This window comes from Phyllosticta citriasiana (genome assembly GCF_038021145.1).
Source record: "Phyllosticta citriasiana strain CBS 120426 chromosome Unknown IWZ02scaffold_1, whole genome shotgun sequence".
NCBI classification, from domain to species: domain Eukaryota; kingdom Fungi; phylum Ascomycota; class Dothideomycetes; order Botryosphaeriales; family Phyllostictaceae; genus Phyllosticta; species Phyllosticta citriasiana.
In genome coordinates, this window is record NW_027117278.1 from 2390160 (window position 1) to 2410971 (window position 20812).

General features: G+C 56.0%; 4 protein-coding genes across 4 annotated transcripts; 2 read left to right on the plus strand and 2 right to left on the minus strand.

Annotated features, from left to right (window-relative positions):
• The first annotated feature begins 361 nt into the window (after nt 1-361).
• On the plus strand, nt 362-2333 carry IWZ02DRAFT_27890 (threonine synthase-like protein). The gene is made up of 3 exons (XM_066763612.1): nt 362-450; nt 529-1119; nt 1166-2333. The coding sequence occupies exons 1-3, from the start codon at nt 394-396 to the stop codon at nt 2198-2200; spliced, it is 1683 nt and encodes a 560-aa protein (XP_066627414.1). The 5' UTR covers nt 362-393; the 3' UTR covers nt 2201-2333.
• Nucleotides 2334-4811: 2478 nt separating this feature from the next.
• IWZ02DRAFT_467218 (glucose transporter) lies at nt 4812-7027 on the minus strand (the record flags this gene model as incomplete). The annotated part of the gene is made up of 8 exons (XM_066768547.1): nt 4812-5121; nt 5180-5283; nt 5493-5823; nt 5965-6070; nt 6154-6501; nt 6582-6768; nt 6822-6949; nt 7003-7027. 8 exons carry the CDS (start codon nt 7025-7027, stop codon nt 4812-4814), a joined length of 1539 nt encoding a protein of 512 aa, XP_066627415.1.
• A 2693-nt stretch (nt 7028-9720) lies between these two features.
• IWZ02DRAFT_27495 (protein kinase C) lies at nt 9721-13897 on the minus strand. The gene is made up of 8 exons (XM_066763548.1): nt 13254-13897; nt 12938-13204; nt 12284-12877; nt 11839-12234; nt 10712-11792; nt 10466-10667; nt 10014-10419; nt 9721-9961 (listed from the first exon to the last, which is right to left on the minus strand). Exons 1-8 carry the CDS (start codon nt 13708-13710, stop codon nt 9900-9902), a joined length of 3465 nt encoding a protein of 1154 aa, XP_066627416.1. The 5' UTR covers nt 13711-13897; the 3' UTR covers nt 9721-9899.
• A 3455-nt stretch (nt 13898-17352) lies between these two features.
• Nucleotides 17353-19991, plus strand: IWZ02DRAFT_429456 (fungal-specific transcription factor domain-containing protein; the record flags this gene model as incomplete). The annotated part of the gene is made up of 3 exons (XM_066765990.1): nt 17353-18311; nt 18367-18797; nt 18847-19991. 3 exons carry the CDS (start codon nt 17353-17355, stop codon nt 19989-19991), a joined length of 2535 nt encoding a protein of 844 aa, XP_066627417.1.
• Between the last annotated feature and the right edge of the window lie 821 nt (nt 19992-20812).

The following is a 20812-nucleotide window of genomic DNA, read 5'->3' on the forward strand; positions in this document are numbered from 1 at the left end:
CTGAAAGCGTTCCGACCCGCCCCCAAGCCGTGACCAATGATCAGGCTCGAGCAATGAGAAGAGGGAGATGATCCGGAATACGTCGTGCACACAACCGATTTGCAGTGTTTCAAGCGGGTGCGGAAGACGTCGGCGCCATCGATTATCGTCCTTCGGAAGCATGAAGCGGATATTGTGATTTCAGCGTTGCGCTTTTGAAGAGCATAAATGTGCCGTGCACGTGTAGTTGTCGTTGGTGGTGATTCGATGTCAGGTCAAGGTCCGCACTCGGCAGTTTGCTGGGCGGAAGAGGCCGATGTCGGTCGGGGAAGCGCGTCTTGAGGCTGGCCGGGGTACGAAAAACACCCGGACCCGGCCTTGACAGTCATCACCATCACTGCAATAGCTCGCAAAATGTCTTCGCATACCGCTTCGCAAAGATACCTCAGCACAAGGGGAGGATCTTATCATGTATGTCCTTCCTTCTGCGGCGCCAATTCCTCGCCCCGCCATGCGCGCTGAAGCAATGCGCTGAGTCGTCCGCACCAGCTGTCTTTTGAGGATGTGGTCCTGAAAGGCCTCGCCAATGACGGCGGTCTCTTCATTCCCGAGGAGATTCCCTCTCTGCCCGCCGACTGGGAGTCCAAGTGGAAGAACCACTCGTTCGAGGAGCTCGCATTTGAAATCTTTTCCCTCTACGTTTCTCCCTCCGAGATCCCCGCCGCCGACCTCAAGGAGCTCATCCGCAAGAGCTATTCCACCTTTCGCGCCCAGGACCGCACGCCCACTGTGACGCTGGACGAGAAGAAGAATGTCCACCTCCTCGAGCTCTTTCACGGCCCCACCTTTGCTTTCAAGGACGTTGCTCTCCAATTCCTTGGAAACTTGTTTGAATACTTTTTGGTCAGGCGCAACAAGGGCAAGGCCGAGGGCGACAAGGAACACTTGACCGTCATTGGCGCTACCAGTGGAGACACTGGTTCTGCTGCCATCTACGGTCTGAGGGGCAAGAAGGATGTCTCGGTGTTCATTATGCATCCTCGGGGCAAGGTCAGCCCCATTCAAGAGGCGCAAATGACGACGGTCCTGGATGCCAACGTCCACAACCTTGCGGTGGATGGTACTTTTGATGACTGCCAGGTATGTTTTGATTCCTCCATGGCCGCACTCCTCTAATACGCCGCAGGACTTCGTCAAGGCGCTCTTCGCCGACGAGACCATCAACAGGACCCACCGCCTCGCCGCCGTCAACTCGATCAACTGGGCTCGCATCCTCGCCCAGATTACCTACTACTTTGCCGCCTACTTCTCCCTCATCCGATCTCCCTCGTACACTGCCGGCTCGCACGTCCGCTTCGTCGTTCCCACTGGCAACTTTGGCGACATTCTGGCCGGATACTTTGCCAAGCGCATGGGCCTGCCCGCGGAGAAGCTTGTCATCGCGACCAACGATAACGACATTCTCAACCGCTTCTGGAAGCTTGGACACTACGAGAAGAAGCCGGTCCACGGCCGCGAAGCCGAGGGTGGTCTCAAGGAGGACGGCGTCGAGGCGCATGCCGAGGGCGTCAAGGAGACTCTGAGTCCCGCCATGGACATTCTCGTCTCCAGCAACTTTGAACGTCTGCTGTGGTTCCTCGCATACCAAGTTTACGGCGCCTCTGCCTCGTCCATCGCCGAGAAGCGCAAGATTGCGGGCGAAAAGGTGCAGGGCTGGCTCAACGACCTCAAGACCAATGACGGCTTCGGCGTCGAACAGGCCATCCTCGACGCCGCCAAGGCCGACTTTGAGTCTGACCGCGTGTCCGACAAGCAGACGCTGCAGACCATCAAGGACGTTTACCTCTCCACCGCCTCCCAGGCCGGCCCCAAGGCCTCGGCCAAAAACGGCACCGCCGGCACTCTGACCAAGAATGGCAACTACATCCTCGACCCGCATTCGGCCGTTGGCATCACGGCCGCGCTGCGCTCCGTCGAGCGCGCCCCCTCCCCGTCCCACCACATTTCCCTCGCCACGGCGCATCCCGCCAAGTTCTCGAGCGCCGTCGAGCTGGCGCTGGTCGGCCAGCCCGACTTTGACTTTCAGACGGTGCTGCCCGAGCAGTTTGTCGGGCTGGAGGACAAGGAGAAGCGCGTCACGGTTGTGCAGAAGAGCGAGGGTCTGAGTGGTATTCGGAGTCTGATTATCAAGAGGGTCGAGGATGAAAAGCTTGCTGCGTAGGTTGATTGATGGGTTGAATCTTGTGGCTTGGCTACGCGCTAAAAGGGCATAGAGGAGCTGCGTGATAGACAAAAATGATTGTTTGATGGTCTGAAATGTCGTTTGGTGGATGTGAGGGTAGCAGGTATGGTGCGCGTTTAAATTTCACCAGACGGCTCAACTAAGGCGGCTTGGGCTTGGTGCCAACGGCTGTGGCATACAACGAGGACATCTATGATCAAAATAGCGCGGACAGGGAGCGTTCAACACCCAGCAGCTAGTGGAGATGAGAGCATTCCTCCACCATCAGAGGAACCTGCAACAAAGAAGCATTCAACGCCTTACACATGACAAGGTTATGAAGCATTCGATTCTCAGAACCCTGACGGACATCGGATGGATTGGAAGCCTTCAATGCCTAGGAGCCAGAGGAAAAGGAGAATTCGTACCGGCAAGGATGCGGATAGGAAGCATTCAACGCTGAGCAGCGAGAATGATGTGGAGCATTTATTCCTCCGAGGACCCAAACAGGGAGCAGCCGAGTGGTTGTAAGTGCAACGACTTGCGCCATCAAACCATGAAGAATGAATACCAACTGACTACTCAATTACAGATCAAGCTGTACCCATCTTAGCATCTCATGACGAGAAGTTCCCGCCTGGCACGACGTGGACGTGTGGGTAAAGCCAGGCTGATTTGGTGACGCAGTTTACTCTGCGGTTGTTTAGGTGGTTTTCTCCACTCTTGCCCATTAGGTGAAGACCGTCATTAGCAAAGGCCAGAGCTGCCAACTTCTTGCCCACAGGGCCTAGAATGTCGTTAGCAAAAGCCAGAGCTCCCGACTTCTTGCCCACGGGGCCTAGAATGTCGTTTTCAAAGGCCAGCGCTCCCGACTTCTTGCCCACTGGGCCTAGAATGTCGTTGGCAAAAGCCAGAGCTGTCGACTACTTGCCCCCCCTCCGGGTCAAGACTGCTGTTGTCAGGGCCAGAGCTCCCGACGCCACGTCCGTAGGACTGTGACCTGCATTTCATTGTAGAGCCGAAGCTCCACCTTCGTTGGTTAGAGCCGAAGCTTCTCCTTTGTTCTGCAGACCGTGACTCCAGCCCTTTGGCTACCCTTAAGGGGAGGGCCATCAGGGTCTCAAAGTTGGCAATCGCACCAAAAGTTGGCTGCTGGCGATGATGCTCGAGCTGGTACGGTGGTCCTGGTGTGGGCTAATCAGCATCTGTCCGTCTTCATGAATGCTCCTTGAGAGCGAACTTACCTCGTAGGCTTCCGGCCTTGATTGTGCGGCGCTGAGCCTTGAGGCCTCCAGCGCGCGCGCGAGGACGACGAATGTGGCTGGGCACCGCCCGCCTGTTCGTTCTTCTGCTGGTGGTCGCGAGTAGACATCTCGAGACAAGATAAAGGGAGGGGAAGAGAGGAGAGGTGTGTGTGACTGAGGAGATAAGAGAGGTGACGAAGCTGTAGACAAAGGCTAACCAAGAGTTTGTAGATAGACGGTGGTGGAGAGGATGGGAGAGGGAAGATCGAGGACAAATTTTGGAGTCGAGGTGTGTGGGTGTTGTGGGCGCGCTCCTTCCGCTTTAGCTCTGTCGCCGCCGTGGGCGTGACTTCCTCGCCATAGTAGGTAGGCCACCGGCCCCAAGTCAAAATATTGACCCCCAGAGGTTCAAGCCTGAGGTGCCAACTTGATTGGATGAATGCATGGAACGCATAGAAATACAAGTCAGCATTGCTAATATTTCTCCTTCGGCCGCTTCTTCCATTGGTTCAACAGTGCGACTGCCGAGTGCCATGAATGCCATGACAGGTTTCTAGCGCATAAGACCTGCCCTCAAGCCTGAATCTGTGCACCTGCGAAGCCAGAAATCCGGCAACTGGAAGCTCAAGTCTTTGTCAAGAGGACGCGGGCAACCTCCAGCCGCTATGGTTGGTGTTTTCAGACAGTGCTCATGACCTAGATTATTTGAGAGAACATGGGAGAGCCCTTACAAAATCAAACACTGGACAAAGCAAATAGACTCTGAGACTTGCTAAAAGCCGGAGTGGCACATGATTGGAGTTTTTCTTGAGCTGGTTGTCGAAAGCTCCCGACCGATCTTGCTCCTGTTGGGCCGTGTGGATGCTCCCTGTCGCTTCAATGAAGAGAAATACAAAGTCGCTTGCTTGTGAGCAATCTATCTGGCCTCATTTTGTCTTTCAACTTTTGTGGCGTCGTGTTGGGCGGCAGCTTTTCGCGGTAGTGAGAGGAGGCTCCAAGGCTGGGTGACCAAAGTCATGGGCTACAAATTTGAGCAAAGGACTATGAAAGATGACAGGGAGCATTCAAGCCCCAGTCCGCAGAACTTTGGCCAGGTTTGTGTGTGACACGATTTTTGTCACGAAGCCTGGCCCTTCAGGAGCGAGCGAACATGGCTATACCTAATCAGGTATAGTGGCAGTTTCTCAAAGAGTTTACATTGACGTCGCACACAACATCCGCAAATCGATCGTTTGCTCACGAGTGGATGCCGCGCTCAAAGCTGTCGATTCAGACCACTACTGAATGCTAGATTGCAAGCTTTTGCCACTGATGCCGAACCCATGCTCCGTGCCTCCAAAGCATCTCTTCTCCACACGCCAGCTCTGTCAAACAGACACAGCAGCTTCCTCGTGCCTGAACACTTGCGCCTTCTCGCCAAGTTGGACGCCTTCGGCCGGCTCGTCACCCAATTTGTTCTCCACAGCGGCGACTCTCTCGGCAAAGTTACTCTTGATGCCGCCCGTCTTCCATGGCTTGACATGGGGTTCGAAGATGAGGTCAATTTCTTCGAGTGTCTTGCCGGCGGTCTCGGGGTATCCGAAGAACGCATGGACCGTGGAGCAGAAACAGAAGACGCCGAAGATGATGTACGTCCTCCACTGAATGTTTTCAAACGCGGGAGGAACGAAGTAGGCGCTTTGTGATGAGAGGTAAGAATGGCGGTCGAAATCAGTAGACTGGCGGCTCAACTCACAGTGCAAAGTTAAAAACCCAGTTGGTGGCGGCAGAGAGACCGACTCCCTTGGCGCGCCAGCGCAATGGGAACACTTCGGAGCAGTAAATCCACGCAGCCGGAGCCTACCATGACTGTTAGCAACTTTTCGATTCGCAAACCCCATCGGATGAATGCTCCGAGTTCGAGACGCCGTTGGCGTTTTTGTGGCATGGTGCTCCGTGCGTAATAGCCCTCACACTTCCGATGGTCGAATGTTCTCAACACCATGGGTTCTCAACACCACCATATCCTCAACACGATTCCGAATTATACGAAACATCAAATTACCTACCCATGTTAGACCATATGCTGCCACAAACAAATACGAGCAAGCGATAACGCCCTTTGCTGGAGGACCGGTAACCTGCCAGCGGACGGTGGACGAGCCGTTAACACCATTCGGCATATAATTTCCATATGAGGCCATCAAACCGCCGACAGCAAAGTTGAAAGCCATCATCACGACTGCTCCGTAAACGAGCAGCTGCCGGCGGCCCACCTTCTCGATGAAAAGCAGCGTAAAGCCTGTCGTAACAAGGAAGATGACATATTGGATTGCCGACGAGTAAAGGTTCACGTTACCCGTCAGCCCGGCCATTTCGAAGACGTATACGATGTAGTACCTGCATTTCCGCGTCAGTTGGACCCCCGGGGGAGAGCCTTTGATTTCCTGAAGCCTCACATCATAACCTATTGAAGTTAGTAAGCATCTACCACAAGGATTAAAGGCTGAACTTTCGTTTCCCCCCAATAATTGTTGCCACAATTGTACGGAAGTTCCAGCTAAAGTACGGCGCCACATTTTGGGTCCAAAGAGTCCGAATATGGGGAGCTCAGCGGCTTCGGATGCGACTCGGACGGCTTCGCGAACTAGGGTGGAAAACGAGGTCAGAACACTATTTTTTCGGGAGCGAAGAAGCGCCGAGGATAAACAAAGAGACCGAGAGGCAAACCTTCCAAATATTCGGCTTGGGCGACGGGGTGCTGCGGATCACCCTTTCCGTGGAGCAAGGAAAGGACGTGGAGGCATTCCTCCCAACGGTCCTTGGAAGCGAGCCATCGCGGGCTCTCAGGAAAGAAGAACAGCGCGGCGAGCAAGACGAGCGCGGGGATGCCCTGAATGCCCCAAGCGAGGCGGAAGGAAGATGGGCCGGAGATCTTGGAGCAGCCGTAGGAGACGAGATACATGATCAGGATGCCCCACTCGATAGCCCATTGCTGGATACCGACGACTTGACCGCGAATGCGCCCAGGAGCAAGTTCGGCAAGATAGACGGGGACTTGCGAAGACATGATGCCAACTGGTTGAGGAGATAGGTGGTCAGCGTGGCTTTCGAGGGGCCTTGGTTGGCCGCTCAACTTGCGGTCTTCATGGACGAACCTGTGAAACCGTTGATGACTCGACCGGCGACCAGCTGCGCGACATTCTGCGCACTACACTGGATGGCCGAGCCTATGAGCCAGATGAACGCTGCGATTTCCATGGCGCGCTTGCGGCCCAGTCTGTCGGACAAGAAACCCGCGGCAAGAGCTCCAGCAAAACTTCCTGCGCTCATACTGGCTGTGATCTGGCATTTTCTCTCAGCCTGAGGAGCATTCGACTGATTCGCGAGACTCTCACCCCTCCTTGGAGATCTGAACTCGGATTGTTGAAATAGTCATGGTATTGATCAGTTCCGATCCACGCAGACATGCTACTAATATCGAAGCCGAACAAAGCACCGCCGATGGTGCCAAACCCGGCGAGGGCTGCGGAATAGTGTCAAAGACGCTCGTGGCACACACATTTGCGAACTTCTCACCGTAGATATTGGTGATGGTATACATGGCGGACCACGAAACCACTGACTCGCTGTAGAGAGGGCAAATGAAAGACAACAACAACTTTTGCGCAGACAGCGAGCGCGCAAGCAAGCAAGGACGCGACCTATATTCAGAAAACAAATTAAGCTGCTCGCACAAAAATCCTCCGCCGGCTAAAATGCTTACTCCAAAAACAAAATGCCACACGCTACTACGCGAACGTCGTGGTGCAGGTCACCAGCTCGTAGCTGTAAATCGACCGACAATCACTTCCCACCTGCCCAAGGCAGCATGTAGCCACTGGCCGGTAAACAAGCAAGACAGCAGGCTAGCCAATCAGCAGCTAGGTCCCCTCCTGTCACACCTGGCCTTGCTCTCCGCAAATCCACAAACCACTGGAGCAGGGTGGCATGCAACATGATAGCCGAACCGCATCCCCGTCGTCGCCGCCAGTGACCCCATGCCAACCTGCCTGTCTGGCTGTGTGGACGCATGTAGATACCCGGCCATCAAGCCGCTTCTGGTAGCGCTCCCACCCATGGCCTGAATCCTCCACAGTTGCGGCAGTGTCTCTTTGATTGACTGATCGAATGATTGTTTACTGATGGCTGGACTGCTGGACGGAACGTCGCCGCGCTCCGCGCCCTTTCTTTTCTTCACTCAAAAGCCATTGCCATCCTTCAAGCCATCGTCTGTGTTGTACATGTACACATGGGCAAGTGGGCTGTACTTACACACGAATGCTCCCCGTCTGTGTCCTTACCTAAAGCAAGGGACGAGCGCAAACCTCGGCACAGCAACACCTGGAACAAACAAAGGTGGAACATGCACCAACGGCCCGGCCGAAGGCAAGCTGGCAAAGCGACCTGGGTACATGGAAGTATATGAGCATGCAGGTCTGTCCATCGTCCGTCATCGGTGGCCGGGAAGCAAGTCGGCAGCGGGGCTGCGCATCACCGCAAAGGCCGGGGGCCCGGGGAAGAGGAGGAGCAAAAAGCAGTGCGGGGTGCGGCGGCACTGCTTAGCGCGGCCGGGGTAGGACCGGGGTAGGTAGGCCTTCGGTTCCCTCGGGGGTCAGCGTCTGGGGGCCTTGGATGAGTGTTTGTTTCGTTGGTGGGAAGATTGATGGGCTGTGGCTGCGGTGGAGGATTCGGTGGCTCGCAGCGTTGAAGAGGTGGGATGGGGCAGAGGTGCTTGACAGTATCGTACGGATCATGGTTTGTTTGTGGGGAGAAGGGCTGGAGAAGCGGAGGGCCGAGTGTGGAGCTCGGGAACGGGATACGGGAAACAAAGGGCATGGTCGGGTAGGCGCTTGGAGCGTCATGACGTCGGCAACTGCAACAGCACATCTCAAGTTCACGTTTCTTCCTGCCTATGGCAGACTCTGTCGGAAAGACCAATTTACGAAAGGAACTATATGCGATGGACCATTTTTACAAGACCAAATGAAAGGGAGAGGAACAGAAGAAGCCGACGCTGCTGACCAGGAGGGTACAACCAGGAAGGATATGAAGGCTTCATTGTGAAATCAGGCTTCAATCATTCGACTTCCGACTCACAACGACCGTGGCACGCATGTCAAAACGTCTCAAGACAATCCCAATTCAAAAGACGCAGTATTCGAGCGCAAAGCGACCCTATGTGCATTGCTGCAACGGCAGAAGACATCATAAAGCGGCTTCACAGACAAACCAGAACAAACAACCAACAGTCACCATACCCACATCCTCCTCTCCCCAATCCTCCTACCCTTCTCTCTTTCCTACACCCTACACTATCCACAGCCGCCACCACCACCACTACCACCACCGCCCGCGCGGGCGGGACGGAGCGAGACATACCTAATTTCCCACCAATCAAACAGCGCGGCCAACAGCGATTGTGCCATGCCGTCTGTCCTCATATCCGTCCGTCCAACAGCCAACCAACCGACCGACCAACCAACTAAAAACTCAACCGACAACTCGACCGACGAATGGTCGAGCACCTCAAGCCGTTTCTCTTAACCTTTGTGACCCAATCCGCCCCGCGCTGACTTCGCACGCAACCTACGGAGCGCGAGACGCGCGTGGCTGGCTGGCTGGCTGGCTGGCCGGCTGGATGACGCCTGTCGATACGAAAGGATACGAGACAGTCGGTAAGCTGGGTAGCCAGGCAGCGGGCTGGCTAGCTAGCGAGGAAGAGAGAAACAAGGAGGGCGTGCGGCACGACGGGATGATGACGATGACGTATGGACGGATGTGTGTGTTGGTTGGTCGAGCGAGGAAGGCAGACTACGAAACAGAGGCGCGAGGGAACGTCGAGGCGGGAGAGCGTCCTCTGTCGGTGGGTAGGTGGATTTTATGGGGAAGAGATGTGGATTGGTCTGGACAGGCAAAGGCAGACGTAGCAGCGGGATGCACAGCAAGGCGGATTTGCTTAAGAAACATCATCGCAGTCGACCGTTGCTGTTGTTTCGACCGTCGTAATCTCAGAAGAGTGCATTTGAGGGCGCACGCAAGCCTCGTGTCGGTGGAGTGTGTGTCGATGAAACGTTAAATCTTTCACATCATCTAAAACTTCTCAACGCAATTCAAAAAAGGCCAAGACCAATGCAGAGAGAAGACGAGTTTCGAGAGAAAAAGGCTCGATTCAAAAAAAAAAATTTAAAAAAATTTGGGTCACCGGTTCAATCAGCCGGGCAATTGTAGAAACGGGGGGAGTTCGATTATACAAGGTACTCGGGAGAGAGGGGGGGAGTTCCGGCTAGCGGTTTGATAGGTGAAGAAAGTGTCATAGGATGGGGCAATGAGGGAGGGAGCAAGGTTTTGGCTCGCGAATTATTTAAGTGTAATATGCGTGCTGTGGACTACATCTCCTTCTCTTCTCTCGTGGATTCCCCTCCACTTTTTCTCGCTCAGAAAAAGTCCGCCGAGTAGGAGAAGCCACGGAATTCCTCCTGCATCGCTTGGGTAAGAACTGCAAAACGTTAGCGTCGTTCTCCTAAACATTACAACCAAGCAAAACTTGCCAGACTGGACGGGTGTGAGCACCGGGGTCACGCTCGTAAACTCCTGGTCAAAGTTGCTAGTATCCGTGGGGTTGGAGATTTGCGGCAGGAAGGGGGCAGGGATGCGCTTGTGGTAGACGTCTTCCCAGTTGATGTTTCTGAAAAAGGCGTGGCTCATGATTTCCTGCGCGTCCGTAGGGCCGCTGCCGAGACGGAGCTCGGGCTCTCTGGTGAGGAGCTTCTGCAAGATCGAGACCGAATCCCGGGGCATGTGGATGGGATATAGCGGCTCGTCGGCGAGAATGGCGTCGTAGATTTCGTCTTCGTCCTCGCCGCGGAAGGGCGATTGCTGTAGGAGCATCTGGTAGATGAGGACACCAAATGCCCACCAATCGACGGCGCGACCATACTTCTTGTCGAGCAAGATCTACCCAAGTCAACCTCTGCTCAAAATACGCCATCTGAAGACTTACCTCGGGGGCCATGAATTCAGGAGTACCACAGAAAGTGCTCGTCGTTGAGCCGTACCACATGTCTTCCTTGCAGAGACCGTAGTCGGCAATCTTGATGTGGCCGTCTAGTGTGAGGAGGATGTTATCGAGTTTCAAGTCACGATAGATGACGCCGTTCTCGTGAAAGTACTTGAGAGCAAGGCACACCTCCGCGGCATAAAACCTACAAGAGTCAGCACAGAACCTCAACAACCCCGGAAAACATACTGAGCTCGCTTTGTTCCAAACTGGCCACGTTGGATGTGGAGCATGAGATCACCACCCGAAATGTACTCCATGACAAAGTAGACGCGAGTCTCTGTCTGGAAGCAGGCGTGCAGATTCAGCAAAAAGGGATGGCGCTCCTTGTTGGCAATCAAAAACACGCGCTTTTCTGACCGCGTGCTCTCGACTTCGTCATTCTCAATGATAAACTCCTTCTTCAGCACCTTAATGGCGTACAGCTGCTTTGTCGTCTTCGTCTCGGCGAGCATGACCTTGCCAAAGTTGCCCTTCCCCAGGACAGCGAGGAAATTAAAGTGATCTAATCCAATACGTCTTCCGGTTCCCGCCGAGTTGGCGGCCGGGGTTTCCTTCTTTTGAAGCGCTTGCGACGGCGCTTGGCCTGGATGGGGAGGGAGGGGCTGCGTCGGCGGCGGTGCGGGAGCACCATATTGCTGCTGCGTCCTTGGAGGAGGCTGTTGAGGGACTGCTGATTGTGGCTGGGGGAACGGTGGCGTGGGATAGACGGGCACATTGGCATAGTCGAGCGGGTTGTAGGAAGATTGCTGAGGAGACTGGGCCGGCTGCTGGGGGTAACCTCCAGAGGACCGTGTGGGCGAATGTTGCTGGTAGTCGGTCGATGATCGTTGATAGTGTCCTGGTCCAGGTGGCTGTTTGCCTTGCAGAGCAACGGCGGCCGCCGAGGCTGCTTCCATGGACGATTGAGTTCGCGGAGCCGTCTGGGGTCTTTGTTGGGTGGGAGACGTGGTTCCAGCACTGTACGATGTCCTAGCCGCGTTAGTCGCTCCTTGGGACGCCGAGTATGCAGAGTCTCTTCCGTAGGACAACCTTTCCGACTGTACTTGATCCTGACCAGAGCCAAAGGAGGAGGACTGGGATGCCGATGGTCGCGACTGGCCACCTGAAGAGGGTCGCAGGGTTCTCGAGCTCATCGAAGACACCGACGACGTCTGGCGCTTCTTGGTGTTCTTAATTTCAAAGAGAATCTTGTTGGCGACCTCCATGGACATGCCGCAAAAGTCGGGAACAAAGTGCACGCATTGCGCGTGGCACGTCGAGCCGCACTCTACAAAGGGGTTAGCAGAGAACCGAGATTTTAACAAGCCACCTACCTGAGCATTTCCTGCATTGCTTCTTTCCAAACGGAAGCATGTAACCGCAGTGACAGCACCAGTTGGCGCCCATGTTCGCAAAGGGCTCGAAGCGGTGGGGAATGCGGTGGTTGAGCTTTGCTTCGTCGGGATCGGTCTCGGCATTGGACTGGGTGATACACTTGGTAACCACCTTTTGATAGCACTTTTTGTGACAAGTGTATCTGCAGTCCGCGCACTGCATTCCAGCAGCGTACTTGAGAAACTCTCCGCAAAGCGCACAGCGCATGATGTTGTAAAACTGTTGCTGGACAAACTTGTGGCCATACTGTTCCACGACTTCTTCCTTGCGCTGACGAATGGCACCCTTACGGTTGAGACCAACATCAAATGGCCGACGGTCCTTGACTTGCTTGGCTATCAAAATGTCAGCATCATATCCAACTCCACAAACGAAAATCCTGACCAAAGCTCATGGTGAGTTGGATCCGCCCAACGGGCTCCAGCGCAAACCATGCGTCGATAAAAATCGGTCCAGTCTGCGGGTGAGGTCCAGCTTGGCTCATGTCTGCAGTCGGCCCTGCTCCAGTGCCACCCGGGGCGCTGGCGGCCTGTCCTTGGCCTGGGGGAGGTTGGAATTGCATCTCAGCTTGACCGCCGCCGGCTCCTCCGCCCATCTTGTCGGCCGACACCCACATTGCGCTCGAGTTTTTCAATTCCGTCTCAATCCTCTTTCGCCTCATCTCCTCGGCGATATCCGAAATGCGAATCCAGAGCATGCCAATGGGGAGGGGGTGGTCGCCCGTCCGGTCGTAAACCGTAAGTTCAATTTCATTAGCCTTGTCAATGTCGAATTCGTGCAACTCGTCGATCCATTTGTCGTTTCTCGTAGCTTTCGTTCTCCCCTTGAAAGAGTCTTCCACCTTCATTATCACAAAAGTTTCGGGTCCGCGGCTGAAGCGTCCAGTTGCAGCATGGTCGACATCCGCAACGGCGTGGATCCGTAAGGTTAGTCGGCCGGTAAGTGGTTTCCGGGCGCTCGATATATTCAGGCTATCATCTGCACAGTGTTAGCTTTGTAAAAAAAAAAAAAAAAAAAAAGAAAGAGTCTTGGACAGACCATCAGGTCCATCGCCGCCTTCAATGTCCACATGCAAATCTTCGTAGCGTTTGAGGGCCTGCTTGAGCAGCTGAATCTTTTGATTGCTCTCAATACGACGAGCTTCGGCGTCGGCCTTGCTCTTCCTGTCTCCCTCCATTTGGTAGAGGCGAACCATTTTTTCTATGCCATCCTTGTATTGCTTTTCGACGCTGAGCTTGAATTCAAGCTGGGACAGCATCAATTGGATGCGAGGGCCGAGGTGTGGCGTGTCATACTTGATCAAGTCTGACGACAGTTAGCTCCCACTCCGTCTTATTGTCAGTAGCAAACGTACCAAGTTTGCTGTAGTTTGGCCTGTTGCGAGGCTGGCCAGGGCCGGGGGCGGCATATGGTGCCTTGGGAGGCATCAAAACTTGCCCGCCGCTCAGCTGCTGACTGTATCCCCCTGGGGGCGGTTGACCATAGGCGCCAGCGTCCGAATAGTCACCCGAAGGGTCCTTGGGAGGAGGAGGCAGAGGGTTGTTGCGTCTCTGCTCGGGGGATGACGAGCCGTTGCTGCTGGAACCCAGGTGCATATTGTCCATGTCGGTGCCTACCCGGCGCAGCTGAAGCTCCCTCGCGCGGCCTTCGAGGTATTCAATGTTGCGGCGACCCTCGCGAATCTGGCCATCTAGGCGGGAGAGCACGGCGGGGTTGTTGGTCGACTGGCGCATGGCATTTGCGGCGTTGATGAGCGCTTTTTCACGCTCAATCTTGCCGAAAACGGACTTGATGGCATCGTCCTCGTTCATTTTGGCGGTCGTGTCCCTGTCGAGATGGAGAGGTTGATGGGGCGGTCGAGCAGTCGCGCGGTCCCTGAGGCAGAGTCGCGTACAAGATCAGGCCTCGTGCGATGACGCAGGGGAAAGCATGCGGTTTGGCCGATGCACCCACGCGTGGCCGTGTGCCAAGAAAAGGTGTAGCGGAGACTGGGGCAGCGGCAGTCGTCGCGTCGAGGAGGGAGGGCAAAGACGATGTCAGGGTCTCGTCAGGCCGTGGAGGTGATGTTTGTTGGGTGATGTCAATTGTCACCCCAAGCTCCGGCAGACCGTGGCTCAGCGTCCGTCTCTCGGGAGCGAGCTTAATGCCTGATTGGCGCCCGTCCGCCCGAGCGTGCAGACAGAGGAATGAATGGAAGCGAGGTTTCGCACGGGCGACTGGCGGTCGACGAGTCTGTGTGGGCGAGCAGGCCGGGAGGGGAGGGCGTTTTGCCTGGGGGGTGGGAGGCGGGATCACTGGTGGGCGAGGACAGCGTGAACTTTGAAAGAGGGGAGTGGTATTCTGTAGGCAGTGGGGAGGTTTGGCCCGACCACTCTTGGCGCCCTCAGCATGTCCATCAGTCAAGGAACGACGACAGCGACAGCGACGGCGGGCAGCAACAAACAACAACAATAACAACAACAACACAACAACAGTCCGGACGCAAACACTTGAATACAAGGCCCGCAGCATTGCGACGATGCGCTCCCATCCAGCCTTTTTCTCTGTTACCCAGCGTCATGCGCTCGCCATCACGTCCTTTGGTCGTCGACGTCAACGTTGGGCAGCGAGCCCCTCCTACATGTAATGGGCTAGGTCGTCCTCTGGACTACGCGCTCGCCTCTAGGGACTCGCCTGTTGCTGGACAAGATGGCGGCCACAAGCGCGCACCTGGCTTGTTTGCTAGAGCAAAAGTGCATCACAAGCCCGAGGACGGCTTCGAGACCAAGGAACCACCATTTAGACGGTCCGCGTCACATGGCAAAACGCAGGCGCCCTGAATACATAGATTCTGATTGTGTTTTCCACGCGCATCTTCAGCAATCATGGCGTTGAACGGGCTTATCGACTGCATTGCTTGTCTTGCCAGGCTTGCGCGACCTTGCACAGCAGGCTAGGACCAATTGATTTGCCCGCTGCATGGCTTGCCATCCAGGCCGACGGGACAGACATGCTTCGGCGGGGCGGCGCGGCAGGGTGTTGCCGGCCGACGTGACGAGTCAAAGAGCTCTCCGCTACCCGGGGAAGCGTGTGTAGAGAGAAATGAAATGCCGACATGCACACGACTGGCTGGCGCAGTCAGGAACGCAGCACGGAAAGGGATCCGAGGGCTGAGGAGCGAGGACGGAGAGAGAGAGAGAGAGAGAGAGAGAGAGAGAGAGAGAGAGCCAGAGAGCAGCCGTGGCACCTTGATCGGGATTGTGGCACGCAGCTGCTAGAGCCTCTGTTGGGCTCGGGTGACGCTCAGTCAGGTCGGCCCCGGAGGATGACCTCGGATGAGGCAGACTTCGCTTGGATGCTTCATCAGAGGTTCAAGGAAAGGGCCGAAAAAAAGCATGTCCAAAGGCCGTCTTGGTAGGTGGAAGAGGCAAGCCACTCGACGCACGAGCATGCTCCAACCAAGAGTCTTGCATCCGATCCCGAGTCTGAGGAGGGCCGACGAGAAACCCCGCAGTGCGACTCTGGCGCGGCTCGTTGCCGAAGGCACCATGACTTGTAGAGCCCTGTTCTTGTCCGACAGGCGGGCTGATCGCGTCAGCCAAGCCAGGCTATTCGGGCGAGCCGAAGCAGGCGTCGACAGGGGTTCTTGTCCGATGGCTGGTGAGAAGAGAGAGGGCGGAATATCGACCACAATAATAATACAGTGCAGTACAGCGGCGCTGTGCTCCGTCTACTGCAAGGCCTCTTACCACCGGCATTCCACAACTTGACCCGAAATTGTGGGCATCCAGCTCGGGCCGGCAAGAACCGCATTGTCGCTGTCTATCGGTACGTGGATGCGGCACAGTGCGGCCGTAGAATAGACAGAGCAGCAAGACAGCCGGACACAGCACAGCACAGCACAGCACAGCACAGCACAGCTTCAGTCTGACAGTCAGTGTGTGAAGGCTTGAGGGCGAGTAGGGCGACACGGCCCACGGGACCCGCGGAAGGGATCGCTGTGCCGATTACGCCGGGCGACGGACGGCCAAACGCGCGTGGCCATGTTACTTAGTTATTACAAAAGCCTACCTACCTACCTGCCTACCTACCTGCCTGCCTGCCTACCTACCTACGGACCTCTCGTCCAAAAACGACCCTGGCCTTGAACCTGCCGGACCCTTTGCTCGTTCTCGGAGCCGCCTTCTCTCTCCTCCCCTCCCGCGTCCCCTTCTTTCCCGCCGACCTTCTTGACTTGCTGCTGGGCCGCTCTCGTTCCTCGCCTCGCTCTCCTTCCCTTCCCTTCAATCGTCCTCTCCATCTCCCATCGTCCTCGTCTTGATCGTCGTTCCTGTCTGGCTTCCGCTTCCGTCGCGCTGCTCTCTGCTGCTCCGAGGTTCACCCTTCCGAACCCGGCATACGTCAGACCCGTCCCGTACCTACCCACACCTACCCATACCTACCTGTACCAGTCTACCACGGCCATCTGCGTCTTCTATCCATTCCTCCTCGAACCAACGCTTCTCCTGGCTCTGGCTTTCTCCGAATAGTCCTCAGCCAGCCCCTCTTTGCCTCTGCTTCCTTTCGCGTTTGGCCGTTGCCATTACCGTCGTCAAGATTTCCGCGGCCGCTCCCATCTCGTCCCTCCTCTCTCCCGGGCCTACTACCACGAGTTCCCCCGCCGGCAAAACCACCACAAGCCCTGCCGCTGCTCACCTTCCGGCTTATCCGGCGCAACCTCACTCCACTCCGACCTTGCCAGCTCTTCCGACCACCGCGGGCCCGCCGCCGCAGCCTCCGGTGCATCAAGAAACCCACCGCCCCGTGCCTGAAGCGGGCGCGCGGCGCTCGGAGCAACCTCGAATGAGGTCCTCCATAGCCTGCGCCCGCTGCAGAAGAAGCAAAGTAAAATGCGTCAACAATGGCGTCGGCACGACGTGTAGAGCTTGTGAAACCACCGGCAGAGAATGCACCTATCCCTCTCCCGCCGCTGCAGGTGCCGGCGCATCAGTCGCCGTAGCGAAGCGCGACTCCAACCCTCAGGCAGGGAACCCTGCCCTGGATAGAGTCACGGCTGGCGAGGTATGTCTGTTTTCGCCTCCCAATCGCCCTCTTGTCCCGTCGCTCGATTTGCGCCATTGTTTTCCCTCCATTCCCGACTTCCCCTGCCATGAAGCGTGTCGTTGGAGAGGAATGTGGCTGTTCCTAGTCTTCGTAGACGAGCATCCTCACAATCTACTTGTCATGTCAACACTCTTCGCGTGCTTTGGACGTGATGACTCGAGAGTGCTTATTCGTGTGATTGCAGACTCCCCGACGCCAACCGCGGCCGAAGAAAAGCTCAGCTTCGGTTGGAGCTCCAGTGCTTTCGACGCGGGAAAGCCCACACGCCCTCGTCGACGCACTGGATTCCAAGGTGCTGACGCCCAAAGTCTGGACTGATTTGGTAAGATCTCTCTGCACGTCTGTGTGCCGCCCAAACTCTAGCTGACCTGATGCAGTTTGACATCTTCCAGGCCCACTATTCGACTGATCTGCCATTTCTTCACCCTCCAACATTCCTCAAATCTCTTAGGCAATCATCCTTGCAGGGCGCGACTCCTCCGGGCTTTGGTGAAAGCAACAGCGCTTCTCTTCCGGCACTGTCTCCCCCTCTGTTGCTAGCGTTCCTCGCGTTGACGGCTCGATCTTACCCCCAGCTTGTCGCGCATCACTCGCCGTCAAGCGCCAAACAAAATCCACTTGTTGCTGCCGAGTACTACGCTTCCGCATGCCGAGCAAACCTAGACCGCAAAGATGAGGGTAGTCCTGACCTTCAGCGCGTGCAAGCCCTACTCATGCTGGGGCTGCACGAGTGGGGCATGTGTCGCGGGTCAAAGGCATGGATAGCCGTTGGAATGGCCATACGGTCTGCTCAACTTTTGGGTCTCCAGCACGAGACGGAGCTCGACGACATGCTCCAAGCAAGATCTGCAGGTCTCGGTCAATTCGCCCAAGATGCCATGTCTGGAAGCAAGGCTGATGTCTTTATCGAACAAGAAACAAAGAGGCGAACGTTCTGGAGCTGCTTCATTATGGATAGGTTCCTGAGCAGCGGAAAGTACCGGCCTCAGATGCTCAATGTGAGCGATCTGCGGATCCAGCTGCCTTGCAGCGAGCGAGCTTTCCTGTTTGGCGAAAAGGTCAAGACTCTCATGCTGGGAGAGGAAGCTCAGGACGTCGCAAGTCGAAGCCAACTGCACACCCAGAGAAAAGCGTCTACGATGCTAGGCTCGAAACACGGCTCTCCAAATGGTGGAACACCCGTCAGCAGCGACCGCTCCGCGTTTGGCAAGGACGAAGACGAAGACAGCAGATGGGAAGTCGGAGGAGACGAAGGAATCCTCAGTCGATACGTCAAGGTTCTAGACCTCTACGGCCGCATCGTCAAGTGGTCTTGCAGCGGAGGCAGAAGGTACGTTTGTCCCAAATTTAGCCTCACCAAACAACCAACTGACCGGTCGCGGCAGACGGGAGCAATTCCCTCCGTGGGATGACCGCTCAACATGGAGCTCCCTGCAAAAGCTTCACGCGAGCTTCAGGGAATCGCTTCCCCGCGACATGACCCTGACAATGGGAAACGTTTCGGCACACATTACATCCCGAACGTCGACGCCTTTTGTGCTTATGCACGTTGTACAGCTTCTTTGCGGCATCATTCTTCATCGCGACTACGTTCCCTTTATTCCGTTGAAAAGTACCCGACCTCAAGGGCCGCTGGATGCGCCATCTCTCTCGCCAAAGGAATACACACCACCAGAGGGCTTTTGGGAACAGAGCGCTCGTGAGCTGTTCAAGACCGCCCGCGATGTCATTGATCTTCTCCGAATGTGTCAGGATTGGGGCGTCTTGGTTGAATCACCAGTCGTGGGCTTTGCGGCCTATTCGGCAGCACTCGCCGGTACGTACATATTCATCAAAAATTGTCCGCTGCTCACACTTTTTCAAAGGTGTCTACGCCATCAACTTTCCCTGGATGGATCCTCATGGCTACATGAGCAAGGGCACACCACTGCGCGATCTTGTCAAGCCCGAAGAAATTTCCTCCGGAGCCGAGGCTTCTCGCAAAGGCTTGGAGCTTACTAGCCAAATGCGGAAAACGCTCCAAATGGCCGAAGGATGGTTCAGAACGCTGAAGCGTGTGCACCTCTACTACATGCGAATCAAAAAGGAACATGAACGAAACACCAAGGCCATGGCGGCGCCATCACCACCCAGCTCCGCATGGACGAATTCTTCGGCTCGAGAAGATTGCAAGCAGTTTGAAGCGTATATGCGGTCAATTGTGGGCTCGGAAGAAATGGATCAAGACCTCGACATGCTCGACGCCCCGGACACTGACGACCACCGTCGAGACAGTGGCGACAGCGCCTCGTATGCACATCGGGACTCTGTCGACGCCAACACTTCGGCGCCCGACACGATCCGCCAAGAGCGCTGGAATGCAATCAACACCGTTGCGGCCGCGGCTGTCACCCAGCAAAAGCAGCAAACTCCGACGGCTGCCTTCGGGCCGGGTGGCATCCCCATCTCCAATCCGTCGCCCGAGCTGTCCCACTCACAGCCCCCACCCACCACGGGCCAGTCGCCCATCATTTCGCCGCCTGCGTCCAGCTCGGCGTCAACCGGGGCGCCACCCCTATACGAGCGCCCCTCGACGTCCACCGGCGGCTTTACCCCGATCCAGCAGCTGACTCAACCGTATCCCGCTCAAAACCAACAGCTTCCGTCAGCCACTAACATGTCCCCCCAACAGCGCTTCGTACCGCCACCGGCGTGGGGATCTCCTTCCGCGCCGCCCCCGCCGTCACAGCGTCAGCAGCAGCGGCAGTACGAGGCGTGGCTAGACGGCCTGGAAACGTCATTTGGCGGAGATGACCTCGCGGCGTTTGTCGCCGGCACGAGCTGGGAGAGCTGGGCCAGTGGTGGCGTTGCAAGCAGCAGTGCGGGAATTGGTCACAATGGAGGCCACAGTTCGAGCCCGTTTGTTCCAGTGGTGGAGCAGGGCGGCTGGTTGAGCGCCATCTGGAGCGGGTGCAGCGATTCCTCAACCTCGGCGGCAGCCGCAGCAGCGCCTAAGAAGGCGCAACGGTGAGAAGGGCTGCGATGAAGCGACATTTACGTCAGTTGAAGTTGTGCGCTCAACGGTCACAGTGTTGCTTTGTTTGACATTTCTGGTAAACGAGGAAATAAGGGTCAAGGGACGCTGGGAATTTCTTTTCACGATATTAAGAAACGGAAGGCGTCTTGGGAGTTTTTCCGGGAGTTGGCGGAAGTGATTTTCTTTTGCGCTTTGACGCAGCTTGCGGCAGTGTTAGCAGCAGTGGCATCTGCAGTAGCTCCAGACAGTCTTGCTTCTCGTTCTTTTTGACATGTGTGGGCGCCATGCCGCCGCGTTGCGAGCTAGCAACCATGGCCGGCAGGATGATGGGCGATGGATCTTTCAAAGTCGGGCGTTTTGGACGGATTGCCAGTTGAGTGTTGACGCGGAGGCAAAAAGTAAGCAAGCAAGCAGGCAGGCCAGGCACAAAAAAAAAAAAAAAAAAAAAAACCACGCCCGCACCACAATCCAGCCTCAGGCAGCTCACGGAACAGCAAGCGCCGACCTCCGACGCACGCGCCCCACCCCTCTCCTATAAAAACCGCACCCCCCCCGCGTCCCTCTTTTCCTCTCCAGCGACTCTACTTCATAGAATCATTTCTACAGTAGACGCCCTTTCTTCTGAGCTCCTTACAAGAGCCACAGAATCTCCAACCGAGCTGATGACTGGAAAATCCCCGGCGCCCTAGAGTGATGGCCTTTTTTTTTACTGCGGCTTCGGCTGCGGTGGAGATGATCTCGACTCGGCTGCGTGTCATGCTTCGGCTGGCCTGGCTTGAGTGGGTGTTGGTGGACGTCTGATCGGTGCTGCCGCT

Coding starts and splice junctions, on each gene's coding strand:
- IWZ02DRAFT_27890 (XM_066763612.1), top strand. CDS start 394: ATGTCTTCGCATACCGCTTCGCAAAGATACCTCAGCACAAGGGGAGGA. Junction 451..528: donor CAAGGGGAGGATCTTATCAT/GTATGTCCTTCC, acceptor CGTCCGCACCAG/CTGTCTTTTGAGGATGTGGT. Junction 1,120..1,165: donor GTACTTTTGATGACTGCCAG/GTATGTTTTGAT, acceptor AATACGCCGCAG/GACTTCGTCAAGGCGCTCTT.
- IWZ02DRAFT_27495 (XM_066763548.1), bottom strand. CDS start 13,710: ATGAACGAGGACGATGCCATCAAGTCCGTTTTCGGCAAGATTGAGCGT. Junction 10,668..10,711: donor TTTGGAACAAAGCGAGCTCA/GTATGTTTTCCG, acceptor TGACTCTTGTAG/GTTTTATGCCGCGGAGGTGT. Junction 10,420..10,465: donor CTGAATTCATGGCCCCCGAG/GTAAGTCTTCAG, acceptor TGACTTGGGTAG/ATCTTGCTCGACAAGAAGTA.